This window comes from Drosophila ananassae, chromosome XL (assembly GCF_017639315.1).
Source record: "Drosophila ananassae strain 14024-0371.13 chromosome XL, ASM1763931v2, whole genome shotgun sequence".
Classification (NCBI taxonomy): domain Eukaryota; kingdom Metazoa; phylum Arthropoda; class Insecta; order Diptera; family Drosophilidae; genus Drosophila; species Drosophila ananassae.
In genome coordinates, this window is record NC_057931.1 from 5,478,850 (window position 1) to 5,502,723 (window position 23,874).

General features: G+C 45.5%; 6 protein-coding genes across 6 annotated transcripts in view; 3 read left to right on the forward strand and 3 right to left on the reverse strand.

Annotated features, from left to right (window-relative positions):
• Nucleotides 1-8,132, reverse strand: part of LOC6503486 (serine/threonine-protein phosphatase 2B catalytic subunit 3) — a 29,504-nt gene extending 21,372 nt beyond the window's left edge. The window contains exon 1 of the mRNA XM_001964249.4: nucleotides 7,664-8,132. The gene's annotated coding sequence lies outside the window, so the exon portion shown is untranslated. The remainder of the gene's footprint in view (nucleotides 1-7,663) is intronic.
• Nucleotides 8,133-8,612: 480 nt separating this feature from the next.
• LOC6504154 (structural maintenance of chromosomes protein 3) lies at nucleotides 8,613-13,046 on the forward strand. Its single transcript, XM_001964251.4, has 6 exons — nucleotides 8,613-8,829; nucleotides 8,900-9,014; nucleotides 9,075-9,214; nucleotides 9,278-11,905; nucleotides 11,967-12,458; nucleotides 12,517-13,046. The coding sequence occupies exons 1-6, from the start codon at nucleotides 8,815-8,817 to the stop codon at nucleotides 12,727-12,729; spliced, it is 3,603 nt and encodes a 1,200-aa protein (XP_001964287.3). The 5' UTR covers nucleotides 8,613-8,814; the 3' UTR covers nucleotides 12,730-13,046.
• Nucleotides 13,047-13,973: 927 nt separating this feature from the next.
• LOC6503485 lies at nucleotides 13,974-15,276 on the reverse strand. Its single transcript, XM_001964252.4, has 2 exons — nucleotides 14,763-15,276; nucleotides 13,974-14,706 (listed from the first exon to the last, which is right to left on the reverse strand). The coding sequence occupies exons 1-2, from the start codon at nucleotides 15,045-15,047 to the stop codon at nucleotides 14,290-14,292; spliced, it is 702 nt and encodes a 233-aa protein (XP_001964288.1). The 5' UTR covers nucleotides 15,048-15,276; the 3' UTR covers nucleotides 13,974-14,289.
• A 217-nt stretch (nucleotides 15,277-15,493) lies between these two features.
• On the forward strand, nucleotides 15,494-15,981 carry LOC6504155 (39S ribosomal protein L33, mitochondrial). The gene is made up of 3 exons (XM_001964253.4): nucleotides 15,494-15,649; nucleotides 15,706-15,809; nucleotides 15,875-15,981. Exons 1-3 carry the CDS (start codon nucleotides 15,609-15,611, stop codon nucleotides 15,922-15,924), a joined length of 195 nt encoding a protein of 64 aa, XP_001964289.1. The 5' UTR covers nucleotides 15,494-15,608; the 3' UTR covers nucleotides 15,925-15,981.
• LOC6503484 (bifunctional lysine-specific demethylase and histidyl-hydroxylase NO66) lies at nucleotides 15,978-19,035 on the reverse strand. The gene has a single exon (XM_001964254.4). It carries the CDS (start codon nucleotides 18,783-18,785, stop codon nucleotides 16,254-16,256), a length of 2,532 nt encoding a protein of 843 aa, XP_001964290.1. The 5' UTR covers nucleotides 18,786-19,035; the 3' UTR covers nucleotides 15,978-16,253.
• Nucleotides 19,036-19,384: 349 nt separating this feature from the next.
• Nucleotides 19,385-23,423, forward strand: LOC6504156 (DNA repair endonuclease XPF). The gene is made up of 7 exons (XM_001964255.4): nucleotides 19,385-19,664; nucleotides 19,725-19,886; nucleotides 19,943-20,539; nucleotides 20,601-20,755; nucleotides 20,813-21,636; nucleotides 21,701-22,675; nucleotides 22,730-23,423. The coding sequence occupies exons 1-6, from the start codon at nucleotides 19,423-19,425 to the stop codon at nucleotides 22,640-22,642; spliced, it is 2,922 nt and encodes a 973-aa protein (XP_001964291.2). The 5' UTR covers nucleotides 19,385-19,422; the 3' UTR covers nucleotides 22,643-22,675; nucleotides 22,730-23,423.
• Nucleotides 23,424-23,874: the final 451 nt, after the last annotated feature.

Genomic DNA, 23,874 nt, shown 5'->3' on the forward strand with positions numbered 1-23,874 from the left:
CACACACACACAGACACATACACTAATACAGTGAAACAAACAGATACAGGGACACACGCAGCAGAGTCACTCAGTTAGTTCGGTCATTATGACGACAAGGATATAGAGGTGGGCGAAAATAGGATGTAGGATATATGGGGGGGTCTGGGGGATGTGGGGGATATGGGGCAAGGCAACTTCTGCTCCAGCTGTTCCCGCTTTTCCTGTTCCTCTCCTGTCCCGTCCTTTACTGTCCTGTCCTGTCCTGGCCACTGTTGCTGTTTTGTCAGCAACAGGACACGCAGCAAAAACAGAAACAACGGCCAGCACAGGCAGGCGAAATGAAAACACTGCATCGTCCTTATGAAAGGAAAACACATACACCCACACACACACATTAACACACACACACAAGGACATAAACAAACAAACAAATAAACAGAGAAACAAAAATTCCAACTTGTTTGCTCAAAACTATGCTGCAAAAGTATTTCATGCCAAGTACTTGGAATGAAATACTTTGAGAGCTTTCTAGAAACGATATGCCTAGAGAATACAATCATTTTTCTACAAAATATATCGATAGTTTATCGAAGACAATGAAAGAATTGTATACAGGATCTACAAAGCTTAAAATATTCCAAAAAAGTTTTCTGAAATAATATTTTGATAAAAACAGAACAAGAAAGCAAAAAAAATCAATTTTTCTTTTAAATTATATCGATATTTTATCCATAGTTTAATCTAATTGTTCCTTTTATAGTTAAAATCGTGTATAGTTGACTCTTTCCATAATTCGATTGTTTTATTTCTCAAAAATTGAAATGCAATCGATTTCCATGAAAAATACATCGATAACTTATCGGAAATATCGTAAAAGGAGAAGCGAAGAAGCTATAGTTTAAAAAAAACAATTGTTTTAAGTTTTGAATAAATATAATCTAAAATTTTAAATTATATCGATGAAATAATTTTTTTTGTGAAAATACATCGATAATTTATCGCAATTATCGAATGAGAAAGTTGGAAAGGAAAGTTTTGAAAATAGCTCTAGTTTAAATGCCAATCCATAATTGAATGGAAACTTTGACAAATTTTACGAATTAGGACTTGCACTATCATTGGCAAGGACTTGCGAGTAACATTTTCAGGACATCAATTATTCAGGACATTCAGGACATCAAATGCAAAAAAGCCAAAGTCGAAATTAAACGTGTGACTCTCTGGAACTGGTGACGGGAGAACTATTAACCCGCAATTATTGTAATGACTATAATTATAATTACTGCATTTCAGAGGAGGCTCAGAGGGTCCTTTATATCCTTTAAAGCCATTCTCCATATTTCTGTGAGTGAATCATTTAAATCGAATGAAACGAACTATCGAAAAAATATCTAAGCTCTGAATGGAAAAAAATTTCCCTTGATTGATATTTAATTGTCATTTTCAATTGATTTCGTACAAAAATCAAAAAAAAAAACCAGAACACTTTAAATAATTAATTTTCATTCCAGAAGTGAAAAGCCATGTTTTCTTAATTGATTTTTCCAATTTTTATTACGATTTTAATTGGTTTTCGAGGCAATTGGAATTATTTTGGATTTTAATTTGGAAAGTTTATCGCAAGGATGGTCCGAAAAGCAAATTTCCTTTTATGTTTTTTTTGTTGTTATCCTTTTTTTTCTTGGGCCAGAAACGTCAATTGCAGTAGCAGAAAAGGCGATGAGGATGCAGGATATACAGGAGATCTCCCTTCCCATACACCCCCATCTAGGTGGTACAGTGGGCCACATCCACCGGACAATGGGACATAAAAAAAATAATGAATGCGATGCTGATGTCATTGAGAGGAAGCCTGTAGCCCGTAGCCCGTAGCCCAGAGCTAGGAATCAGGTGCCAGGCCATACCATATATGAGTTAATACAAATTAAACGTACACTGGGGAGAGCTTTGGCGAGAATTGGAAAAAGCTTTTCTTCTAATGAGGAAGTGCAGGCCCGCGGCCTACTCGCCTCAAACATTTATGAAAATTTTACAGTTATTGCATGGGGGCAAAAGAGGGGAGAGACATATTTTTTCTCCCTCTTTTTTTTCTTTCTACTTTTTATGTTAAAATCAAGGCTCAATGTTTGGAGCTTATCGCAACCACTGTGCTGAGAGAGAGAGAGAGCGAGAGAGAGAGAGCGGAATCAAGTGGGTGGGCGGCAGAGGGATATATACGTGTATTATGTACACTAGTGTGAGTGTGCTTGTGTGTGCTTGTGTGAGCTTAGGCTTTGGCTTTGGCTCTTGGGCGATTTGTTGCGTGCCTACGCCGACGTCGCTGCCTCTGCCACTGCCTCTGTCGACGTTGCCGTGTTGCTTTTGCGAGCTTTTTTCCTTTTTCCTCTTCTTCTTCTTGTTGTTTTTTTTTTTTTCTTTCATCCTGCGCCTCTGAACACACACACATACACAAATACATATACAGCACTACACTAAAAGTCAATTGACCCGAAACTTCTGGGGATAACTGTATGTGTACCGTTATATATGTATGTGTGCTCTGTACATACATACACTGGACGAAAAAACCGGCATGCAAGTCATCATTAAGATGAAGGAACTAGGTCAGCTCCATATTTTATAACTATTTGTGCGAATGTTCAGGAAACTGGGTCAACTCTGTGGAGTATTTTTATAGTTTTTCTTTGCTTTTATTTCAATTTCAGATTAAAAATAATATTTCCTTTTAATCTTCGGTGGAAAAACATTAGGTTTTCAAGTTTTATTTAAAAAGAAAAAAGATACAGGCCTTTAAAAACTAAAAACTAGTCATACAATATTTTGAAAAGCATATTTGTAAAATTTTGAAACTAATATTTAGCAATTTATCGATATTATATCGAAATCATCGTTCAAATTAGGCTACAGGGCTTAAAAATCTGAAAAATAATCGCAAAATAATTAATAATAATGTATTTATGATATTTTCCGACTAAAATTTACAAAATATACGATTAAAAAGCAAATAAGAGGTGTTTTTCTTTAAATAATATCGATAGTATATCGAAATAATCGTACACATTTAGATTAGACACAGATTTTTAAAACATTAAAACTTAGAAAAAAATACAGACCTAAAAAGTACAAATTAAGGAAATCAATTGCTTAAAAACAGTATTTAAAAGTATATGTTAAAATGTTTCTAAAATTGAAATACAAAGCAAATATAACTGTTTTTCTCTAAAAAAAATATATCGATAACATATCGCAAGTACCGTTACAATCGTTTAAATTGAGTTGCATCCCTAACAATTTAATTTTTATCAAAAATTAGATATCCTAAATGTTTTAAAATGTCATTTTTCTGTCTGCTAATATACATATATATATTTTTGTGTATGCATTTTCTTTCAGTGTACTATCCTATGTATTTGGAAAGCAACTGCAACCGATTTGACTTCTTAGTTTCCACATTCACGGAAGATTTCCACCAGAATCTCAATGCTTTTTTTGTTTTTTCATTTATTTATTTTTTTTTTCTCCCTTTCTTATTTTTTTTTTATTATTTCTTTTCTTGTTTTTGTTTTAGTTTCTTGGGGTTGTTGTTGGCGATGTTGTTGTTGGCTCTACTCGTGCCTATTTTAGCCCGAAACTCTCAGTACTTCTAATAGTTTTTTTTTTTCTGTGCTTCGCTATTATTAGCGCAATTTCTGTGTACAAAATGGGGTGGGGGGAGGGGAAAAAAGTGGAAATCTTTTGTGCTATGCTCTCTTTTTCTCTAATTTCTTATTTACATATATTTATTGTGGTTTTTTTTTCGCCTTTTTCCCATAGTGTCTGACTATTTTTGTGAGTCATTTGACTCGAAATTCTCCCACGCGGCTAATTGTTTTCGAAAAAAACAAGCCCAGAACTAAACATTATTCCATGTAATTAGCACTAAAATGCTGTTGACTGTTAACTGGTTAGTTAGACAGTTACTGGCCAAGTGTCACAGTGCATATTTGCATAGGTAATCGCTCAATTGACAGCCCGGATAATGGATCGGATACTGGCGGTGCATTTTTAAGCCCAACACAGTCGTGGAAAAACCAACAACCCCACTAGCACCCGCTCAATTAAATTACACACTACACTTGTTGTTTATGCCAGCAAATTGCCAGAAACTCAAACACACCCAGCACCTGTTCAATCGAACAAAAATTACACACACAACATGGCATTATCAAAAACAAACATAATTTCAAAGCATTTTCGAGTGGAGACATGGCATTAAGGACTATCTACACTGATCTGCAGTTGGGGGATAATAGGTACTGAACAAAATGTCTTTTAGAGATGGACAATTTCATTTTTATTTTTATAATATATAATATTATTATATTGTGGATATATTTTGATTTTTAGGTCATATAATATAGGAATTTGTTGCAGGAATCTAAGATTTTAGGTTTTATGGATATTATACAGAAAACTTCAACAATATTTAAGATTTTCTAGAATATAATCATTATATTTTGTGAAAATATGATCCAAAAGATATATAGATTATAGATACATGTATTGTAAAGAAATATATCCATCAAATCATCATATATTTTTTAAATCCTATAGTTGCTCTTTATTTGGTATTTTTTTAATATTTCATAAAATATATCCAGTATTTTTCTAGAAAACTATACAGTTTTCGCAATAAAGCTTCTATTATATGTTTCTTTTAAGGCTTTTGAAAGAAATTTATTTATTAAATTAAGAAAAACCTATAAGAAAAAATATAGAGCCAATAATCCCCAAAAAATTTATATATTTTTAAATCATATATCTTTTTCCAACAATTTTAAGCCAAATTTTTAAATTTAAACGTTTTTATTAAAAATTTTCAAAAAAAAAATAGGTATAAAGGTCTTTTTTTAATGACAATATAGGGTTTAATTATAATATATAATAATTATAACAAAAATATAACACTAATTATAACAAAAATAGCTTAATTAAGTAGCTTTTACTTAAAAATAAACCTCTAGAAACTATAAACTTTAGATAAAACATGACTAAACATGATGAAATAGAACAAAACATAAAAAAAACACAAAAAAACATGACAAAACATGTCTACAATTTAAGACAAACTATTATATTATTTATATTTCAATTAATTTCCAAGAAAACTTGATGAAATCTGAAGGAAAACTGCATTTTCGTTTAATTACAAGAAAAATATACCGTTAGCAGGCGGCTTTAATTAAAGAGAGGAGCTGTGGGTGGGCCTGTGGGGAGGTGGTGGGGGGTATAATTTTGAATGGTGATTATTCGCCGATTAACCCATTGATCGGTGCAATCTGATTTCTGACCTCCCCCCTTCTGCTACTACCACCACCACCACCTCCTGTACAGTATGCCTTTGGCCTTCTTTTTCTCCGCGTGGGAGGCAGGAAGAGCGCGAAGAGCTCGAAAGGACCTGGAATGCAACTGAAGCGACGTAGAAGAGATGAGCCAGGGGACCTTGGGACTAAGCTCTCGAAACGAAAACACGCGCACAGTGGAGCCTTGATGGCATATCCCTGGAGTTGAGCTCGCAGAAGTCGAAGGACAACAGATCGAAAAGGAAAAGGGGGGAGGGGATAAAGGGGGCTAAGGGGCCCCGAGGGGGGAATTCTCGTGTACCGAATGACAGAGAGAGAGAGAGAGAGCAAGGACAGTGGTATGAGAAAGATATTAAAAATGTGACATTTCAAAATTTATTTTAATATTTTTATTTTTAATAATTTTATCAACAGCAAATCAATTTATTAATAGTTCAAATATATTTTTTTATTTTAGAATTTCAAATTTAATTATAAATCTAATTTTTTTTAGAATTCAAATTTCCTTAAATAATAATTATTTTTCATATTTATATTTATGAAAAAATAAATAAATAAGGAAATTAGGGCCACTGTGCGACGCCAACTGAGGCGGTGACTGCGCAGCAGCAGAGCAGCGCAGCTCAGAAACACACACACACACAAACAGGCACACAAGCCAGGACGAGAAACGGAATACGAAGGAAGAGCCGTTATGTGCTGCTACAGCATTTTCCTTTGCTTGGGTGTCCTGTCGTCCACACACACACACACATACAAACACAATCATAAACGCACAGAGCGAGGAGAACCGTAATTTACGTGCGGCTCTCTCTGGGAGAAAATCTCCAAAAACCAACACACACACACAGAGAGAGACAGAGACACACGCACGCGAGAGTTTTCTTGTTGAATTTTACTGTTATTTTCATTATACCCTTGCAGAGGGTATTATAATTTTGGTCAAAAGTGTGCAACGCAGTGAAGGAGACATCTCCGACCCTATAAAGTATATATATTCTTGATCAGGATCACCTCCTGAGTCGATATAAGCATGTCCGTCTGTCCGTCTGTCCGTCTGTCTGTCTGTCCGTCTGTCTGTCTGTCCGTCTGTCTGTCTGTTTCTACGCAAACTAGTCTCTCAGTTTTAAAGCTATCGAGTTGAAACTTTGCACACACCCTTCTTTCCTTTGCAGGTAGTACATAAGTCGGAACGGCCGGGATCGGTCGACTATATCCTATAGCTGCCATATAACTGATTGATCGGAAATGGCATAACTTCGTTGTTTTTCAAGTTAGAAGGTTGGGACTTTCTATGGATTCTTATTTGGTCCAACTTATACGATCTGCCAAATTTCATAAAGATCGGTCGACTATATCCTATAGCTGCCATATAACTGATTGATCGGAAATGGCATAACTTCGTTGTTTTTCAAGTTAGAAGGATGGGATTTTCAATGTATGCTTCTTTGGTCAAAATAATTCGATATGCCAAATTTCATAAGGATCGGCCGACTATATACGATCCGCTGTATATCTAATAATATAGATGCGTGGCGCCACCTATCGGACTGCGACTGAACTGCAAGGGTATATAAACTTCGGCTCCGCCCGAAGTTAGCTTTCCTTTCTTGTTTTAGCTGCCTTTGGAAGCTTTTAACCGTTATGATTTGTAGCACTTTTAACCGTTAATTTTTTTCTCCTTGTATTGTTTGTTTTTTTTTTGTTTTTGCACACGAAAAAAAAAATTGTTTTTTTTTTTGCGCTGAGGGGGAGGTTGGGCGGATGGAGGCTGAACTTCCACAGCCTTTCCATGGCCAAAAAAAAAAAAACAAGAAAAAAAAAACACCAAAGATGACTAATAAGAGTGTGGAGAAAAAGTATGTACAGCGTATGTACACACATGTACTGTATGTATCAAGTTATTTTTTTTTCGCGTTGCACTCGCGTTTTTAATTTATATTATATATATTTTTTTATTTTTTTTTTATAAGATATTTTTTTAATTTTAATTCCAATTGCCAATTAGAGTATTTATGCATATTTTCATTTACATTCCAGAGGACGAAAAAAAAACAACAAAAAATAACATTTCACACGCATTCTTATTGGAATATGTACATACATCTGTATGTATGCATATATCGGTATATGTATATTGCGGGGAGGGGAGGTGGGCCAGAGCGTGCCTGTGTGTGTGTGTTTGAGCTTCTCTCCGCTCCACGCTCCACGCTCCTCTTCTTCCCCCGCCCCCATCAACAAGCCTCCCTTTTGCGTCTGTATGTGCGTGTGTGTTGCACAATTTTTGTATTTGTATAAAAAATAGCACAAAACAAAAAACAAAAAAGGCTGCAATTTACCTTTTAGCTTCAAACTTTTTTCTTTTTTTTTTTATTATTTCTTTTTGCACTCTCTTCGTTATTATTCGCTTTTATTTTTATTATTTTTCGCTTTCTTTACAATATTTTTATATATTTAATTTTTATTTTTAATTTTTTTTTTTGCAACTGCTGCAGATGGATGCACGCGAAAAAATGCCAAGAGAGAGAGGGTCGGTTGGGAATTCAGATTATTCTGATTCGGATTCTGATTCTGATTCGGGTTTCGTTCAGTGTTATCGGTACGCGCCGATCGGCCAGATATCGGATATAGCTATAGCAGATACCAGACGCCAGTAAACAAACGCGCAAATCGAGAGTGGAGCAAATGCTGCTTGGCTTTTGCCTTGCTGGGGCTCTTAAATGTCCAATTAGCGCGACCACGACCCGAGACTTTGGTGGAAAAAAAATCTGTGGGACCCAGTGCCCAGTGTGGCCAGATGCCGGATTCTAGCTAGGATTCTGGCATCAAAAATGCCGAAATGCCAGCCCTGGTTTTCGCCACAAAATGCTTTTTTCGCCGCAAATGTTTTGTTATCCCTTAACCGGTTCGAACCGGTTTGTTTTTGATTATGAAATCTCTCTTATTCTCGACTCTCCATGCTAATTTATATTATTTTATTAATAAAGAGAACTAAATTATATATTTAAAAATAAATAAATTATTTTATTCATATATTTTTCAAATATCTTAGATGCTTTCATGCAAAATTCCCACTAAATTCATGTCCTGAAAACAAAAAACATCTTAAATTCACTCTCATAATGTGAAAAACTTACAAATCTAAAGAAAACCCCTTGTATCCTTATCCTTAGATGCTCTCTTTCTCGCTTCCTGGCGTCTACGCAACGGGCAAGTCGAAAAGTGTAGCCAGACTCAAGAAAATAATCAAAATGCTAGAATTTGCAAAAATAAGAGCTATTTGTCACAATTGTTGTACGCTTTATTATATAAAAATAGCAAAACTTTAATAAGAAAGTCATTTTCGCCATTTTTTCCTAAAAAACAAACAGTGTTTGATAAAACAGTGTTGTAAAGAGAGGAAGCGCGGTCACACTGGAGCGTTGTAACAATTTTGTTGTAAACAAAAAGAGCGCGATTTTGTGCAAAAATCGTAGCCTACTACAATAAAATGCACATCAAGCAGGTGAATTCGACAGCCGCCAGCATCTGGCAACTTCACCGGCACTTATTTCCCCTTCCGGCTGTCATTCCAGATTATTATACAAGGCTTCAAGAGTTACAAGGACCAGACGGTGGTGGAGCCCTTCGACAAGCGTCACAACGTCGTCGTCGGCCGCAATGGCTCTGGCAAGAGCAACTTCTTCTACGGTAGGTACTCCTTATCCCGATCCAACTGCCCATAACATGGATTTCGCCTCCATTTCCTAGCCATTCAGTTCGTGCTGAGCGATGAGTTCACCCACCTGCGTCCCGAGCAGCGCCAGTCGCTGCTACACGAGGGTACTGGCGCCCGCGTCATCTCCGCCTATGTGGAGATCATCTTCGACAACTCGGACAACCGAGTGCCAGTGAGTATTTGAAGTATTTTAACCAGGACCTGCCCCAAAAATGGACTGTAATCCCCCTTCCAGATCGACAAAGAGGAGATCTTCCTGCGCCGCGTTATTGGAGCCAAGAAGGACCAGTACTTTCTCAACAAGAAGGTGGTGCCGCGCAATGAGGTCGTCAACCTGCTGGAATCGGCCGGCTTCTCCAGCTCCAATCCCTACTACATCGTCAAGCAGGGCAAGATTAATCAGATGGCCACCGCGGCGGACTCCTATCGGCTGAAGCTGTTGCGCGAGGTGGCCGGCACACGGGTGTACGACGAGCGGAAGGAGGAGTCCCTCAACCTGCTGCGGGAAACGGACGGCAAGGTGGAGAAGATCGTCGAGTATCTGAAGACCATCGAGGATCGGCTGCAGACGCTGGAGGAAGAGAAGGAGGAGCTGAAGGAGTACCAGAAGTGGGACAAAACGAGGCGCACCCTCGAATACATACGCTACGAAACGGAGTTGAAGGACACCCGGAAGGCGCTAGACGAACTGCTCCTGCAGCGGAAGTCCTCGTCCGACAAAAAGAAGATCTACAACATCGAGATCCAGAAGGCGCAGGAGAAGATCAAGGACGTGCAGAAGAACCTGAAGGAGGCGAAGAAGAAGGTACAGAGCACCAAGGAGGAGCGCTCCGTGCTAATGACCGAACAGCAGCAGCTGCTGCGCGAGAAGACCAAGCTGGACCTCACGATTGTGGATCTGAACGATGAGGTGCAGGGCGACAACAAGTCCAAGGAGCGTGCCGACCAGGAGCTGAAGAACCTCAAGGTGACCATTGCCGAGCGGGAGAAGGAGCTGGACGACGTGAAGCCCAAGTACGAGGCGATGAAGCGCAAGGAGGAGGACTGCTCCCGGGAGCTGCAGCTGAAGGAGCAGAAGCGCAAGGAGCTCTACGCCAAGCAGGGCCGTGGATCGCAGTTCTCATCGCGCGAGGATCGCGACAAATGGATCCAGAACGAGCTAAAGTCTATTAGCAAGCAGACGCGCGACAAGATCAACCACCACGCCAAGCTGGTGGAGGATCTGAAGAAGGACGCCACCTCCGAGAAGGATCTGGGCACCAAGATCGAGGAGCACTCGTCGGAACTGGAGCAGCTGCGCCTCCAGATCGACGAGCACAACAAGAAGTACTACGAGCTGAAGAAAACCAAGGACCAGCACCAGTCCATGCGCAACGAGCTATGGCGCAAGGAGACCCAGATGACCCAACAGCTGCAGACCCACAAAGAGGAGCTGTCGCGGGCGGACCAGGCCCTCCGTAGCATGGCCGGCAAGCCCATTCTCAATGGCTGTGATTCGGTGCGCAAGGTCCTGGACAGCTTCGTGGAGCGGGGCGGCCAGTCGGCGGAGATAGCGCGCGCCTACTACGGCCCCGTCATCGAGAACTTCAGCTGCGACAAGACCATCTACACGGCCGTGGAGGTGACGGCCGCCAACAGGCTGTTCCATCACATCGTCGAGTCCGAGTACGAGGGCACCCAGATCCTCAAGGAGATGAACAAGCTGAAGCTGCCGGGAGAGGTGACGTTCATGCCCCTGAACCGGTTGCAGGTGAAGATTCACGACTACCCGGACGATCCGGACTCCATACCCATGATATCCAAGCTTAAGTACGACGAGCAGCACGACAAGGCGCTGCGATACATCTTCGGCAAGACCCTGATCTGCCGTAATCTGGAGCGGGCCACCGAGCTGGCGAAGAGCACGGGCCTGGACTGTGTCACCCTCGACGGCGATCAGGTGTCGTCGAAGGGCTCCCTCACCGGTGGCTATTTTAACACATCACGCTCCCGCCTGGAGATGCAGAAGAAGCGGACGGAGTACACCCAACAGATCGCCGACTTCGAGAAGAAGCTGGGCAAGCTGCGGAATGAGCTGAAGTCCACGGAGAACAACATCAATTCGATTGTCTCCGAGATGCAGAAGACGGAGACGAAGCAGGGCAAGTCCAAGGACGTGTTCGAGAAGGTGCAGGGCGAGATCCGGCTGATGAAGGAGGAGCTGGTCCGCATCGAACAGTATCGGGCGCCCAAGGAGCGGTCTCTGGCCCAGTGCAAGGCCTCGCTGGAGTCGATGAACAGCACGAAGGCCAGTCTGGAGGCGGAGCTGAAGCAGGAGCTGATGTCGACGCTGTCGGTGCAGGATCAGCGGGAGATCGACCAGCTGAACGACGACATCCGCCGGCTGAACCAGGAGAACAAGGAGGCCTTCACCCAGCGCATGCAGTTCGAGGTGCGCAAGAACAAGCTGGACAATCTGCTGATCAACAATCTGTTCCGTCGCCGCGACGAACTGATCCAGGCCCTGCAGGAGATCTCCGTGGAGGATCGAAAGCGGAAGCTGAACAACTGCAAGACGGAGCTGGTATCCGCCGAGAAGCGCATCAAGAAGGTCAACGCTGATCTGGAGGAGATCGAGAAGCGGGTGGGCGAGGCGACCCAGCTGCAGAAGGAGCTGCAGCTGGAGCTGGAGACGCATGTGCGCAAGGAGAAGGAGGCCGAGGAGAACATCAACAAGGACTCCAAGCAACTGGAGAAGTGGACCACCAAGGAGAACATGCTGAACCAGAAGATCGACGAGTGCACCGAGAAGATAGCCAGTTTGGGTGCCCTGCCCCAGGTGGACACTGCCTATCATCGCATGTCCCTCAAGAACATCTTCAAGGTGGGTATCCTTTCTTATCCTGTCGTTGTAGGATACTAATCTGTCCACTCTAATCCCATAGGAACTGGAAAAAGCCAATCAGCATCTGAAGAAGTACAACCACGTGAACAAGAAGGCCCTGGACCAGTTTCTTAGCTTCTCCGAGCAGAAGGAGAAGCTCTACCGGCGCAAGGAGGAACTGGACGTGGGCGACCAAAAGATCCACATGCTCATCCAGTCCCTTGAGATGCAAAAGGTGGAGGCCATACAGTTTACGTTCCGTCAGGTGGCCCAGAACTTCACCAAGGTCTTCAAGAAGCTGGTGCCGATGGGAGCGGGATTCTTGATCCTCCGTACCAAGGACAACGAGGGCGAGGAGATGGAGAAAGAGGTGGCCAATTCGGATGCCTTTACGGGCATCGGCATCCGGGTCTCCTTCACCGGCGTGGATGCCGAGATGCGAGAAATGAATCAACTGTCGGGCGGTCAGAAGTCCCTGGTGGCCTTGGCCCTCATCTTTTCGATCCAGAAGTGTGATCCGGCTCCGTTCTATCTATTCGATGAGATCGATCAGGTGAGTACTGTCCCTAACTATGGTATTTGCATCACTTAACACTCCCAATCACCTCCAGGCGCTGGATGCCATGCATCGAAAGGCTGTGGCCGACATGATACACGAGTTGAGCGACACGGCTCAGTTCATTACCACCACCTTCCGGCCGGAGCTGCTGGAGAACGCCCACAAGTTCTATGGCGTCCGGTTCCGGAACAAGGTCAGTCACATCGACTGCGTTACCCGGGAGCAGGCCAAGGACTTTGTGGAGGATGACAATACCCATGCCTAGGCGGGAGATCCAGTATCCTTTTCTTTCTGTCCTGCCGCCCGCCCCATCCCCTGTGTAGTGTCTGTCCCTAAGATCTGTTTTTTTTTTACATTCTTTCGATATATCTTGATCTTATCTTTATATACATCATGTGTCTAGTTTTAAGCGCAAACTTGTGTCTAGGATTAAGCCCCAAACCCGTAATCGTCCTAGCTACATTAACTTTCCTTAACCGTCGGGGGGGGGAGAGCTCTTCGCCAGCTCCCGACCTATTATGTTGTAAACCACATAGTTAATATTCAATATATTTAAAATAAAAGTATGGACCATAAAAAGTACTTTTTTTTTTTAATTTTAAAAAAGCAATACACATTTTTCAGTTTAACGGCCTTTGAAGGTTTATTTGTTTTTTTTTAATTTCAAAAATAAGAACTTTTTTTAAAACTTTTCCAAAAAACTATAAGGGAATTAAAAAACATAGTTTCTTTCGAAAGAAGTTTTTTCAAAATAAATATTGAATTTAAAAACTCTTTTCAGTTAAAAATTAAAAACAAATTTGAAAAAGCTTATAATTTTTAGTTTGAAACTTTTTTCCAAAGCGGTTTTTTGAACTAATTATGAAATAAATGAAATTACTTGATATTTTGTAAATCAGTTGTCAGTTTAGTTATTAAATATATTATATTATATATCATGTGTTTAGTTTTAAGATCAAAACTTGTAATCGTCCCGGCTACATTCATTTTCCTTAATTTTCTTCTAAAAATCCCAATCTATTATGTTATAAAAAACATAAAAACAATTAGTTAATAAAAAATATATTTAAAATAAAAGTTTGTACTGTACAATTTATGGAAGTTTGGTTTTTTCTTTCGAAAGAGGTTTTTTGAATCTTTAATCTTGAGTTTTAAGCCCAAAAGTTTAAATTTAAACTAAAATTTATTGAAATCCAAAAAGTTCGACTTTTGTAAACAACAATTTGAAAATTTTGAATTATTTTCCTCCAAAAAACTTTTTTTAATTAAAAAATTTTGAAAATGTAAGATTTTGTGAAAACTATTTTGTTTTTTGTTCTGAAATGTAAGATTTTCTATAAATTTAATTTAAAATTAAAGCAAAAAGTTTTTAATTTAGTATTTTTTCAATCTTCCCAGTCTTTCTTTGGTTTTCAAATTGAAAAATTGGAATTAAAGATCATTATTGGCCACTAAATTGATGTTTTTCTAAAAATTCAATAATAAAATTAAAATATAAATGCAAAACACTTAAAAAAGTTCCTCAATTTTATTGATTTTCTGACTATACAAGTTTCGTGATCAACAACGTACATTTAATATAAATATTAATAGAAGCAAGTCGTCCTCTCCCTGCAGAGTCCTCCTTAAATTTCAATTATCTTATTAATTTTTATACTTAATTCAATTAATTTGCAACAAAAAATTAAAACTTTAATGTGCCATGTGGGTGTCATGGTTTGAACTTTAAACTACAATTAAAAAAACGAAAAACCCTGCAGGGAAATAGCGACTTGAGTGCTTGGTCTTTGGCCACCAGGAAACCTGCCCCTGCTGCCACTTCTGCCTAGATGCCCGGCAGTCCACTGGCCACCGCCTCCAGTTGCTCCTGGATGGCGTTCAGGGCGAAAATGGTGGTGAAGCACATGCCGATGGTGGCCACCTCCAGCTGGCTGATGTTGAAGTGCAGCGGCAGGCGCCACAGGACAAAGTGATTCAGGAGGACGAGCAGGGCCAGGCCCAGGGACCACCAGTGCTCGTCCACGACGGCAATGTGCCACAAACAGTAGACGTTCCACAGGACGCACAGGCCCAAGTGGGCGGCATCCAGCTTGACGAAGCCGGCGCCGATGGAGCTGCCGCGGTTGCCGGCCGTCCAGAGGCTACCGATGGCCAGGGCCAGGGTGCCGGTCCAGAGTCCAAAGGCCAGTCTGTCCCAGTCGGCGCCGAAGAACTCGCCAATTTTGGTCGTTGGGTTGATGGCCTGAAAGCAAAGATTCCCTCAATAGGATGTCCTAGGTCGGCTAGGCCACTACTCACCTGGAGTTCTCCTACGATGAGGGTGACGAAGAGCACGGAGGAGTAGCGCCGCGACTTGTCACACAGCAGCCGCTGAAGGTGACCCGGATTCGGGTGTGTGTGCCGCAGCAGACAGAGCAGACTGTGGCCGAAGAATATCCCGAAAGCTGCCATCGCCTGGCGGCCAGTGCTTCGCTTCAAGCCCCAGCCGGACGTGACTGCCAGGACAAAGTGGATGAGGCACACGGCCAGCCGGTTGCTTGGCCCAACCGGGCTGTCGGCCGCATGAGATCTGCCGGACACCATCGCCGGGTGAGCAGGTGGTTGCTGTTCCCTAAGATGACTTTCCAGGGAAAACTAGACCCCGTAGCTGTAGTCCTCTAAGTCCTTGGGCGGAGGCTTATAAATTTCTTTGAATGAGATGTGCAGGCATCGATGGAAACATCTGGTGAAGATTAGGAGCTTAGGTTTGTTTAGAAAATGTTTAGAAAAGTGGGTCCAAGCTAAAAAAAAATAGGCGCAATACAAATTCTAGAACATTTTCCAACACTTTTATTCTGGAGCTTTGCAGTACTATAATAAAATTTAAGTTTAAGCGCCAAAATAAGTTTAATATTGAATAAATTAATTTGTGCTTTTCTTTTATAGAAATATATACTAGTAAATGTCATATTTCGTCTTAAATAATATATTTTTCACTTTATATTTAAATTGTGGCGCGTAAAGAGCTCTTTCCTTGAACGATCTGGCAGCACCAATCCGATAGTTTCACTTTCGATAACACTGTCAGCTGTTTCACTTGCACAACAACTTGCGGTGTTTTTTCATATTTTTCTTTAAAAGATTTTCCCTTTTTACTGAAACAAAATGCGTCTGACAAACGTTCTGCTAAAGAAGGTGAAGAGCAAGTGAGTAGACTGTGCCGTTAAAGCCATGCCATGGTTAATTAACTAGCCCCCTGCAGGCGCATCATGGTCGTGCTGGAGAGCGTGGTCAGCGGGCACCAGTACAATGCCTTCCGGGACCGTCTGGCGGATAAGTTGGAGATCATTCGCTTCGATCCCTACAGTGAGTATTCCCTATAGCTGTCGGCCCCCTCTGGCTAAGGTTCTACTATCTATTTATACTTTCAGTTCAACAGGAGAGCCTCTACCGCGAACGCAAGAAAATCCGTAGCGCCTAATGTCCCAAAACTCTACAATTTAGTTCAAAAAATATTAAAAATAACGTAAAATATTAATTATTATTAGTTTTTATTGAACCACAGCTCTGCTAGACCAGCCACAAAACAATGACGGTTTTGTGGGTCGAGTGCTTGGTTGGAGGATTACAAATAGTCGGATAACATCCAAATAATACACTTATAACGTAAGTCGTCCCTGGGACTGGGAGACTGGGACTGGGAGACTGGGACTTCTGGCTTCATTCTCTCTCTCGTATCTCTGACCGACTACCGGCCGTGTTGGATCAACCAATTCGACGGAGCCAGCGAAGCCACAACGGGATAGGGAGTTACTTGAAGGGCTTCTCGGTCATCAGGAGGCCTCGCTCCCACAGAGCCGTGGCCACATCGACACGGCGATCTCCGGAGTGGAGCGGCAGCTGGCCCACCTTGATGTACGCCGGATAGGAGTGGAGGAGCATCTCAACGGCAGCCGCCTCGGTCGGCTCGATCTCCATGAAGTTGGCGTCGTACTTGCAGTACTCCAGGGCGTTGTCCACGTAGTAGTAGAGGCGGAGGATGCCCTCCTCGGCCACCAGGCGCAGGATGTTGGCGCGGAGCAGCCGGACGGAGGTCTGCTCAGTTATCTCGTAGTCGCACAGGCACTGGCCCTGGGCGTCGGTCTGGCTGCGCGATCCGAACACCGTGCGCACCCGCTCCTCCGGCAGGATGGTCGGCGGCAAGGCCTCGTGCTGGAACCGCTTGGCCAGCTGGTCCACGGCGGCGTCAATCTGCTCCTCCGTCGGCAGCAGATACTTCTGCACCATCTGCTGGATTCCGGAGATAAGGTTGAGGCGCGAACGTCCCTCTGAACCGCCGTGGGCGAGTCCCAGATTCTGCCAGGTGTGGAGCGGCAGGCCGCGGCGCAGTGCCATCTTCTGCTGGACGGCGTTCTTCAGGACCATGGGCATCAGGTTCTCCAGGAGATTGGCGTACGCCTGCTGCTGGTAGACGCTCAGGGTGATGTGCAGCGAGTGCTGGTCCTTCTCGGTGATGGCCTGGTGGACGGTGCCGCGCGGGAAGTAGAGCACATCCCCAGCCTCCAGGACCTCGTCGAAGATCGGCTCGTCCAGCTCGCCCTGGTCGAAGTTACCGGAGGAGTGGCGGGCCAGCATATCGGTGGGCTTGACCGGCATGTAGAGGCGCCAGCGCTTGCGACCCTCCACCTGGAGGACGAAGGCCTCGATGTCGTCGTAGTGGGGAGCGAATCCCTGGCTGTTCGGCGGCGTCAAGTAGACATTGGCCCCGACCAGGCAGTGGAAGAACTCCTGCAGCATGGAGCACACCTGGCGCAGTCCGGCCAGGTATGTGGAAGGATTCAAAATGCGGATGCTGCAGCCGTCGGCGTAGGAGCTCCAAACGGCCGGCGGCATGGCCCTGCCCTCGGGATTTAGGGTCTGACGCACGCCGTCCTTGTACGTGGTCACGTCGATGTTGGTGGTGAACTCCAGGTGGTGGCGGATCAGCATCTCGTCGATCATCTCGAACGAGATCAGTTCGGCGAAGTACTTGGGGGTCTGGCGCTGCACCTGGCAGGCGTTCTTCTCCCAGAAACTCCCGAAGAACTCGTCCGGCTGGACGGGATTGAGGATCCACTGGAGGATGCGGCGTCCCTCCTCAATGCTGTTCACCTTATGGTAATCTTTGGACTTGGCCTTGTCGCCGCTCTTCGACGATTCTTCCTTCTTTTTGGCAGGAGCCGAGGTAGTGGGACCGCTGGCGGCGGCGTCGTTCGACTTGTCGCTGCTGGACTTGGCACTGGACTTGGAGGTGCTCGGCTTGGCACTGGCAGAGGTGCTTGGTTTGGCGCTAGCGGAGGTGCCCGGCTTGGGACTGATCTTTCCGGCGGCCGGCGACTTTGAGCCACTGGCTGGAAGGCCCGCCGTGCTGGGCAAGGAGATGCAGCTGGTTATCTCTATGTCCACGGCTGGAGAGACGCCTCTGGCACTAGGACCCGGCTTGTTCTTGGCATCCTCCTTGAGGCGAGGCACGACTGGGGCCTTGGACTTGGCAGACCCGGCTGCCTTGGACTCTGGGGCTGCCTTGGCGGGCTGTGTTGGATTCGGGGACTTGGCCTTGGCCGGCAGCGGGCAGGAGGCCACAGACTTGCGCTTCAACGGGCAGTGGAGAGCTCCGGTCTCCCCAGTCACTGGTTCAGTGTGCACCAGATCCCCGGCCATGGTGACGCGGCGTTGGATGCGCGGATTACTCGAAGCTGGGCCCGGCCCTTCGGCGGCATTCTTGTTCTTGGCTGGCGGTGCCCGGTTGTTGTTGGGATCTGCGGCAAGAGCCTCCTTCTCCTTGTTGCGGCGCTTGAGCTCGGCGCGTGCTCCGCTGGTCTTGGCGATCGCCGGTACCTCTGGCGTGGAGCTGCTCAGGGTGTATTCGGACATTTCGTCGCTGTCGGACGCCGAGAGGGAGGATGAGCTGGACGGCGAGGTCATGTCACCCAGTTCATCATCGCTGCTTTCCTCAGAGGCGCTTGAATCGGAGAACGAGTTGGGAGCCAAGCCGCTGGCGCTGCTGCTGCTGGTGGCGCTGTCGGTGCCCTGCACCTGGGCGCTGAGGTACTCCTGGAGCTTCTTGCGCTGCTGCTTCTGGGGCATGCCCTGCTTGCTGTTCTTGTCGTACAGTTGGTTCACCAGCTTGTCCAGGTTCGTCTGGTTGGTGGTGGGGGTGGTATTGGATGGAGGAGCCTTCTTCTTTTTGCTGTTATCCTTTGGTATCTTGGGACCACGCTTGGCACCACCGTTAGTTTGGGGCTTACCGTTGATCTTGGCATCTACGGCGGCCTTTCCCGAATCCCGTTGGTTGCGGGACATAGCGCTCGATTTGATTTTGATTTATTTATTTTTCGATTCGCAATTTTCACAGACCACTGGAATTTAGTTTACGCTCGATCACCACGGGGAGCTGCTAACGAATACTGACCAACCAGTCGTAGGTTTCAGAACGAAATGAAAATAGCTGGACGTTGGGGCACGTGCTTATATACCCGGGCTGGGACCCGGCATTTGGTTCCATCGCCCTCATGGCCTGCTGGCGCTGTCAGTGCTGCCGGATCACTCAAAATCGGTTGGCAAGGCCTACTTGAAGTTTTGAATATTTAAAATTTAGTTAATATATGATATAAAATAAATTACTCCTTATTAATAAGTAAGAGTAAGTATTAATTTGTATTTATAAAATAATAATTAATAATAAATGGGAATATATTTTCCCTCTTATACCTTTTATACTTTTTCTTGAGTAATTATTGTTTACAAAAGTCCTATTTATTACTAAATTTAAATATTAACCATTATTATTTTACTTATTTATCTTTAATATCAATAAAATGAATTTGTTACTCATTTAAATATTCATTTTTAAGCGCCGTGGCCTATTGGATCGAGATATCCTTTTCCATCGATCTGGCAACCTCTTAAACAGCGATCCACCGGCATCTCCCATCCTTGAATGATGTCTGAGGCCGCAGCCGACGCCGTAGTGGAGGAATCCCCTCCCGTGGAGCCAGAACCCGTAGAAACTGACACTGCCAAGCTCCTGGAGACGAGCGCCGCCCTGCAGGAGGACGATGAGCTGGCCAACATCGTCACCGCCGAGGAGTACCTGATGCGCAAGGATGTGGTGCTCCTGGAGTACGAGAAGCAAATGTACTTGGACCTGGTCCTCGAGGATGGTCTGCTGGTGTGTGCCAAGTAGGTCCACGCGATAAAATCTAAAAAACCGACTACTAACAAGACAAAATTCATCCACAGGGGCTTGAGCTACGAACGCGTCCTCATACATATCCTCAAGTCGTTCAGTGATGCCGGGAACCTGATTCTGGTCATTAACAGTTCCGACTGGGAGGAGCAGTACTACAAGTCCAAGCTGGACCCCAAATACGTGCACGACGTAGCCAACACGGCCACGGAAAGGTGAGCCACTTGACCTCTCTCCTTCTCCTTCTAATTCATCTCGAAAACCCCGACAGGGAGCGCGTTTATTTGGAGGGCGGCTTGCAGTTCGTTAGCACACGCATCTTGGTGGTGGATCTGCTGAAGCAGCGCATTCCCATCGAGCTGATCACCGGCATCATCGTCCTGCGGGCCCACACCATCATCGAGAGCTGCCAGGAGGCGTTCGCCTTGCGGCTATACCGGCAAAAGAACAAGACGGGATTCATCAAGGCCTTCTCCAACAGCGCAGAGGCCTTCACCATCGGCTACTCCCATGTGGAGCGCACCATGCGCAATCTGTTTGTGAAGAACTTGTTTATCTGGCCACGGTTCCATGCCTCGGTTAGAAATGCCCTTCATCCGTGGCAGGCACAGACCATTGAGCTCCATGTGCCGCTGACTCCGAGCCAGACCTCCATACAGACCCACATCCTGGACATCATGAACTTCTTGGTGCGCGAGATCAAGCGAATTAATCGCACTGTGGACATGGAGGCGGTCACCGTCGAGAATTGTGTCACCAAGAAGTTCCACAAGATCCTCCAGGCCCAGCTGGACTGCATCTGGCATCAGCTCAACTCCCAGACGAAGCTCATTGTGGCCGATCTTAAGATTCTCCGCAGCCTGATGATGTACGTAGGGCCTTAGTGGCTTTATTTTGAACTGAACTGAACTCTTCCCTTGAATCCTTAGCTCCACCATGTACCATGATGCGGTTAGTGCCTATGCCCTGATGAAACGCTATCGCAGCAAAGAGTATGCCCTGAGTAACTCCGGCTGGACTCTGTTGGATGCTGCCGAGCAGATCTTCACCATATCCAAGCAGCGAGTCTTCAATGGCCAGCAGGGTAGGTCATCTGATATCTGACGAAGGACTTCCACTTTTTATCCTTCTCATTTTCCAGAATTCGAGCCGGAAGCCTGTCCGAAATGGCAACCACTCACGGAACTGCTCACCCAGGATGTGCCCGGAGATATGCGGCGCTGTCGTCGCACCGAACAGCCAAAGGTGCTGATCCTTTGCCAGGACGCCCGCACCTGCCACCAGCTGAAGCAATACCTGACCCAGGGCGGCTCGCGATTCCTGCTTCAGCAGGCCCTCCACCACGAAGTGCCGGTGGGAAAGTTGAGCGACAAATACGCCAAAGAGGGCCAGTGCAGGGCTGCCCCCAAGCCGGTCAAGAGCGAGGCTCTGAAACAGGAACCGGCCAGCTCGCAGCCACCGCCGGGCGGACCGGACGAACTGGCCCAGCTGCTGAGCGAAAACGATGTCGAGGGCCAGCACTTCGAGGATACCTATATGCTGACGATGACCCAGCCCGTGGAGCTGCTGGAGTCGCTGGAAGCGGCCATGGATGTTAAACCCGATCCGGATGCCTCTATATTCGAGTCTATACCGGAACTGGAGCAGTTTGATGTCACAGCAGCGCTGGCGGCAGTGCCGCATCAGCCCTACATCTGCCTGCAGACCTTCAAGACGGAGCGCGAGGGCTTCATGGCCCTGGAGCACATGCTGGAGCAGCTGCAGCCGCACTACGTGGTCATGTACAACACGAATGTGGCGGCCATACGTCAGATTGAAGTCTTCGAGGCGCGTCGTCGCCTTCCGCCCGCCGATCGCATGAAGGTCTACTTCCTCATCCATGCCAAGTCCGTGGAGGAGCAGGCCTACCTCACCAGCTTGCGCCGAGAGAAGGCGGCCTTCGAGCTAATCATCGACACTAAGAGTGTAGGGATCTCTCTGGGACTTCCAAGACTACCAATAGTTTCATCTTTATCTTCTCCCTTTTTAGAAAATGGTGATTCCGGAGTACCAGGACGGCAAAACGGACGAGGCCTTCATCCTCTACAAGACCTACGATGATGAGCTCGTCGAGGACAATGCCCAGAGTCGCAGGGCAGGCGGCCAGGCACCGAAAACTCCCAAGGAAACGGCCAAGGTGATCGTGGACATGCGTGAGTTCCGCTCGGACCTGCCCTGTCTGATCCACAAGCGCGGGCTGGAGGTCCTGCCGCTGACCATCTCCATCGGCGACTACATCCTAACGCCGGAGGTGTGTGTGGAGCGCAAGTCCATATCGGATCTGATTGGGTCCCTGAACTCGGGTCGGCTCTACAACCAGTGCGTCCAGATGCAGCGGCACTACGCCAAGCCGATTCTGCTCATCGAGTTCGACCAGAACAAGCCCTTCCACCTCCAGGGCAAGTTCATGCTGTCCCAGCAGACGACCAGCGCCAACGCCGACATCGTCCAGAAGCTGCAGCTGCTGACGCTGCACTTCCCCAAGCTGCGACTCATTTGGTCACCCAGTCCGTACGCCACCGCCCAGCTGTTCGAGGAACTGAAGCTGGGGAAGCCCGAACCGGATCCCCAGCAGGCGGTGGCCCTGGGCAGTGAAGAGCCAACGGCCGGGGAGCAATTGCACTTCAACAGCGGCATCTATGATTTCCTGCTCCGTCTGCCGGGCGTCAATACCCGGAGCATACACGGCCTGATGCGGCACGGCGGAAGTATGCGGCAATTGCTGCTGCGCAGCCAAAAGGAGCTGGAGGACTTGCTGCAGTCGCAGGAGGGCGGCAAGCTGCTGTACGACATCCTGCACGTGGCCCATCTGCCCGAGAAGGACGAGGTGGCCGGCTCGACAGCCCTTCTGGCAGCCGGCAAGCAGTTCGGCTCCGGGGCTCACAATCGTTTCAGGAAGGCAGCTGCCGAGTCGCGTCGAGGACGTCGCTAATATATGTACTTAAAATATGTTATTACCTCTTAAGTGAGTTTAAAATTAGTTTATTTATTTAATTTTATTAATATTTATTTATTTTAGAGTATTTATTTCGTTAAGAAGACCAACTTCAGGACCAAAAATAATTAAATTCCTGGGATGGCGGCCTTTAAAGCCACAACTTTCTGTACATATGTTTAATAATTAAATTTATCTCGCAATGTGTATGCGAATTTTTAATTTTTAGATTCAATATGAAGCGAGAGAAGAGGAGGAGGAGGAGGAGGAGGAGGAGGAGGTGGAGGAGGAGAGTCATCCGGACATGAAGTCCCGAGCAAACAGTCACCGCGAAATTATGGAAATTTTTTAAACGTTCCCAATTAACTGGGCAAAGGGAATGAGGACAGCAGGCGCACTGGAATGCGGATGATACAGTCTGGACGTTGACAGTTTGGCGGGGGAGAGAAGCTGCCACTGACCACTGGGGATGCGACTGGGGACAGAGTTCTGCAGGTTGATGGCTTCGTGTTGAAACTCTGCAACGGCAACTGCAACAGCGGGTCATCGGGGGATGAGCGTATAAAAATCAATTTTCAATAAATTTTTAATTGCCTCCGCGTCGACTGTCTGCCCAGGCACTCCCTGCTCCAAGTCCTGTCACTTCCCCGAGTGAAGCTTGGAGCTTGGAGTCCCATTAACAGCCAGACCATGTGATACGAGTGGCCATAAACGGAATTTTTCATTCAGAAACTCAACTACGAAAGTATTCTGCAAATTATACGCCACTTCTACATTATTTAAATGATTATTTTGTTGTTTTAAGATGTTTAAGATTTAAGATTTAAGAAAATATGTAAAACCAAGTAGTCTGTGACAATGTGGACTTGGTTAGACCGGCTAGAGGCTCTCCCCAACAGAGTCATTCCGGATCAGTCCAGTGTAGCGTTCAGACCAGATTCCAAATTTTCAGTTTCAGTTTTGCCATCATTTTATTTTTCATCATTTTTTTTTAATTTTGGCTTTTAAATATTTCGAAATTAATTGTAGGATGAATTCCAACATGCCAGCGTCAGTGTCAGGATCAGGATCAAGGTCAGGATCAGAGTCTGCGTCAAATCCAACTGAGTTGGTGATCCCCTCAACATCGTCCGGTAGCAGTGATGCTGTGACCAAGGAAACGGACATTGAGGCTGTTCTGGAGCTGCTCGGACAACTGCGACGGGGTTATATTAATCTGGAGACGGTGG

What these genes read in the sequence shown, in the direction of transcription:
- LOC6504155 (XM_001964253.4), top strand. Translation starts at nt 15,609, where the DNA reads ATGCGTCTGACAAACGTTCTGCTAAAGAAGGTGAAGAGCAA. An exon ending in CTAAAGAAGGTGAAGAGCAA is followed by an intron (nt 15,650 to 15,705) that starts GTGAGTAGACTG and finishes AGCCCCCTGCAG; the next exon opens with GCGCATCATGGTCGTGCTGG. An exon ending in CATTCGCTTCGATCCCTACA is followed by an intron (nt 15,810 to 15,874) that starts GTGAGTATTCCC and finishes TTATACTTTCAG; the next exon opens with TTCAACAGGAGAGCCTCTAC.
- LOC6504156 (XM_001964255.4), top strand. Translation starts at nt 19,423, where the DNA reads ATGATGTCTGAGGCCGCAGCCGACGCCGTAGTGGAGGAATCCCCTCCC. An exon ending in GCCAACACGGCCACGGAAAG is followed by an intron (nt 19,887 to 19,942) that starts GTGAGCCACTTG and finishes AAACCCCGACAG; the next exon opens with GGAGCGCGTTTATTTGGAGG. An exon ending in ATTCTCCGCAGCCTGATGAT is followed by an intron (nt 20,540 to 20,600) that starts GTACGTAGGGCC and finishes TTGAATCCTTAG; the next exon opens with CTCCACCATGTACCATGATG.
- LOC6503485 (XM_001964252.4), bottom strand. Translation starts at nt 15,047, where the DNA reads ATGGTGTCCGGCAGATCTCATGCGGCCGACAGCCCGGTTGGGCCAAGC. An exon ending in TCATCGTAGGAGAACTCCAG is followed by an intron (nt 14,707 to 14,762) that starts GTGAGTAGTGGC and finishes CTTTGCTTTCAG; the next exon opens with GCCATCAACCCAACGACCAA.
- LOC6504154 (XM_001964251.4), top strand. An exon ending in CAAGAGCAACTTCTTCTACG is followed by an intron (nt 9,015 to 9,074) that starts GTAGGTACTCCT and finishes TCCATTTCCTAG; the next exon opens with CCATTCAGTTCGTGCTGAGC. An exon ending in TATTCGATGAGATCGATCAG is followed by an intron (nt 12,459 to 12,516) that starts GTGAGTACTGTC and finishes AATCACCTCCAG; the next exon opens with GCGCTGGATGCCATGCATCG.
- LOC6503484 (XM_001964254.4), bottom strand. Translation starts at nt 18,785, where the DNA reads ATGTCCCGCAACCAACGGGATTCGGGAAAGGCCGCCGTAGATGCCAAG.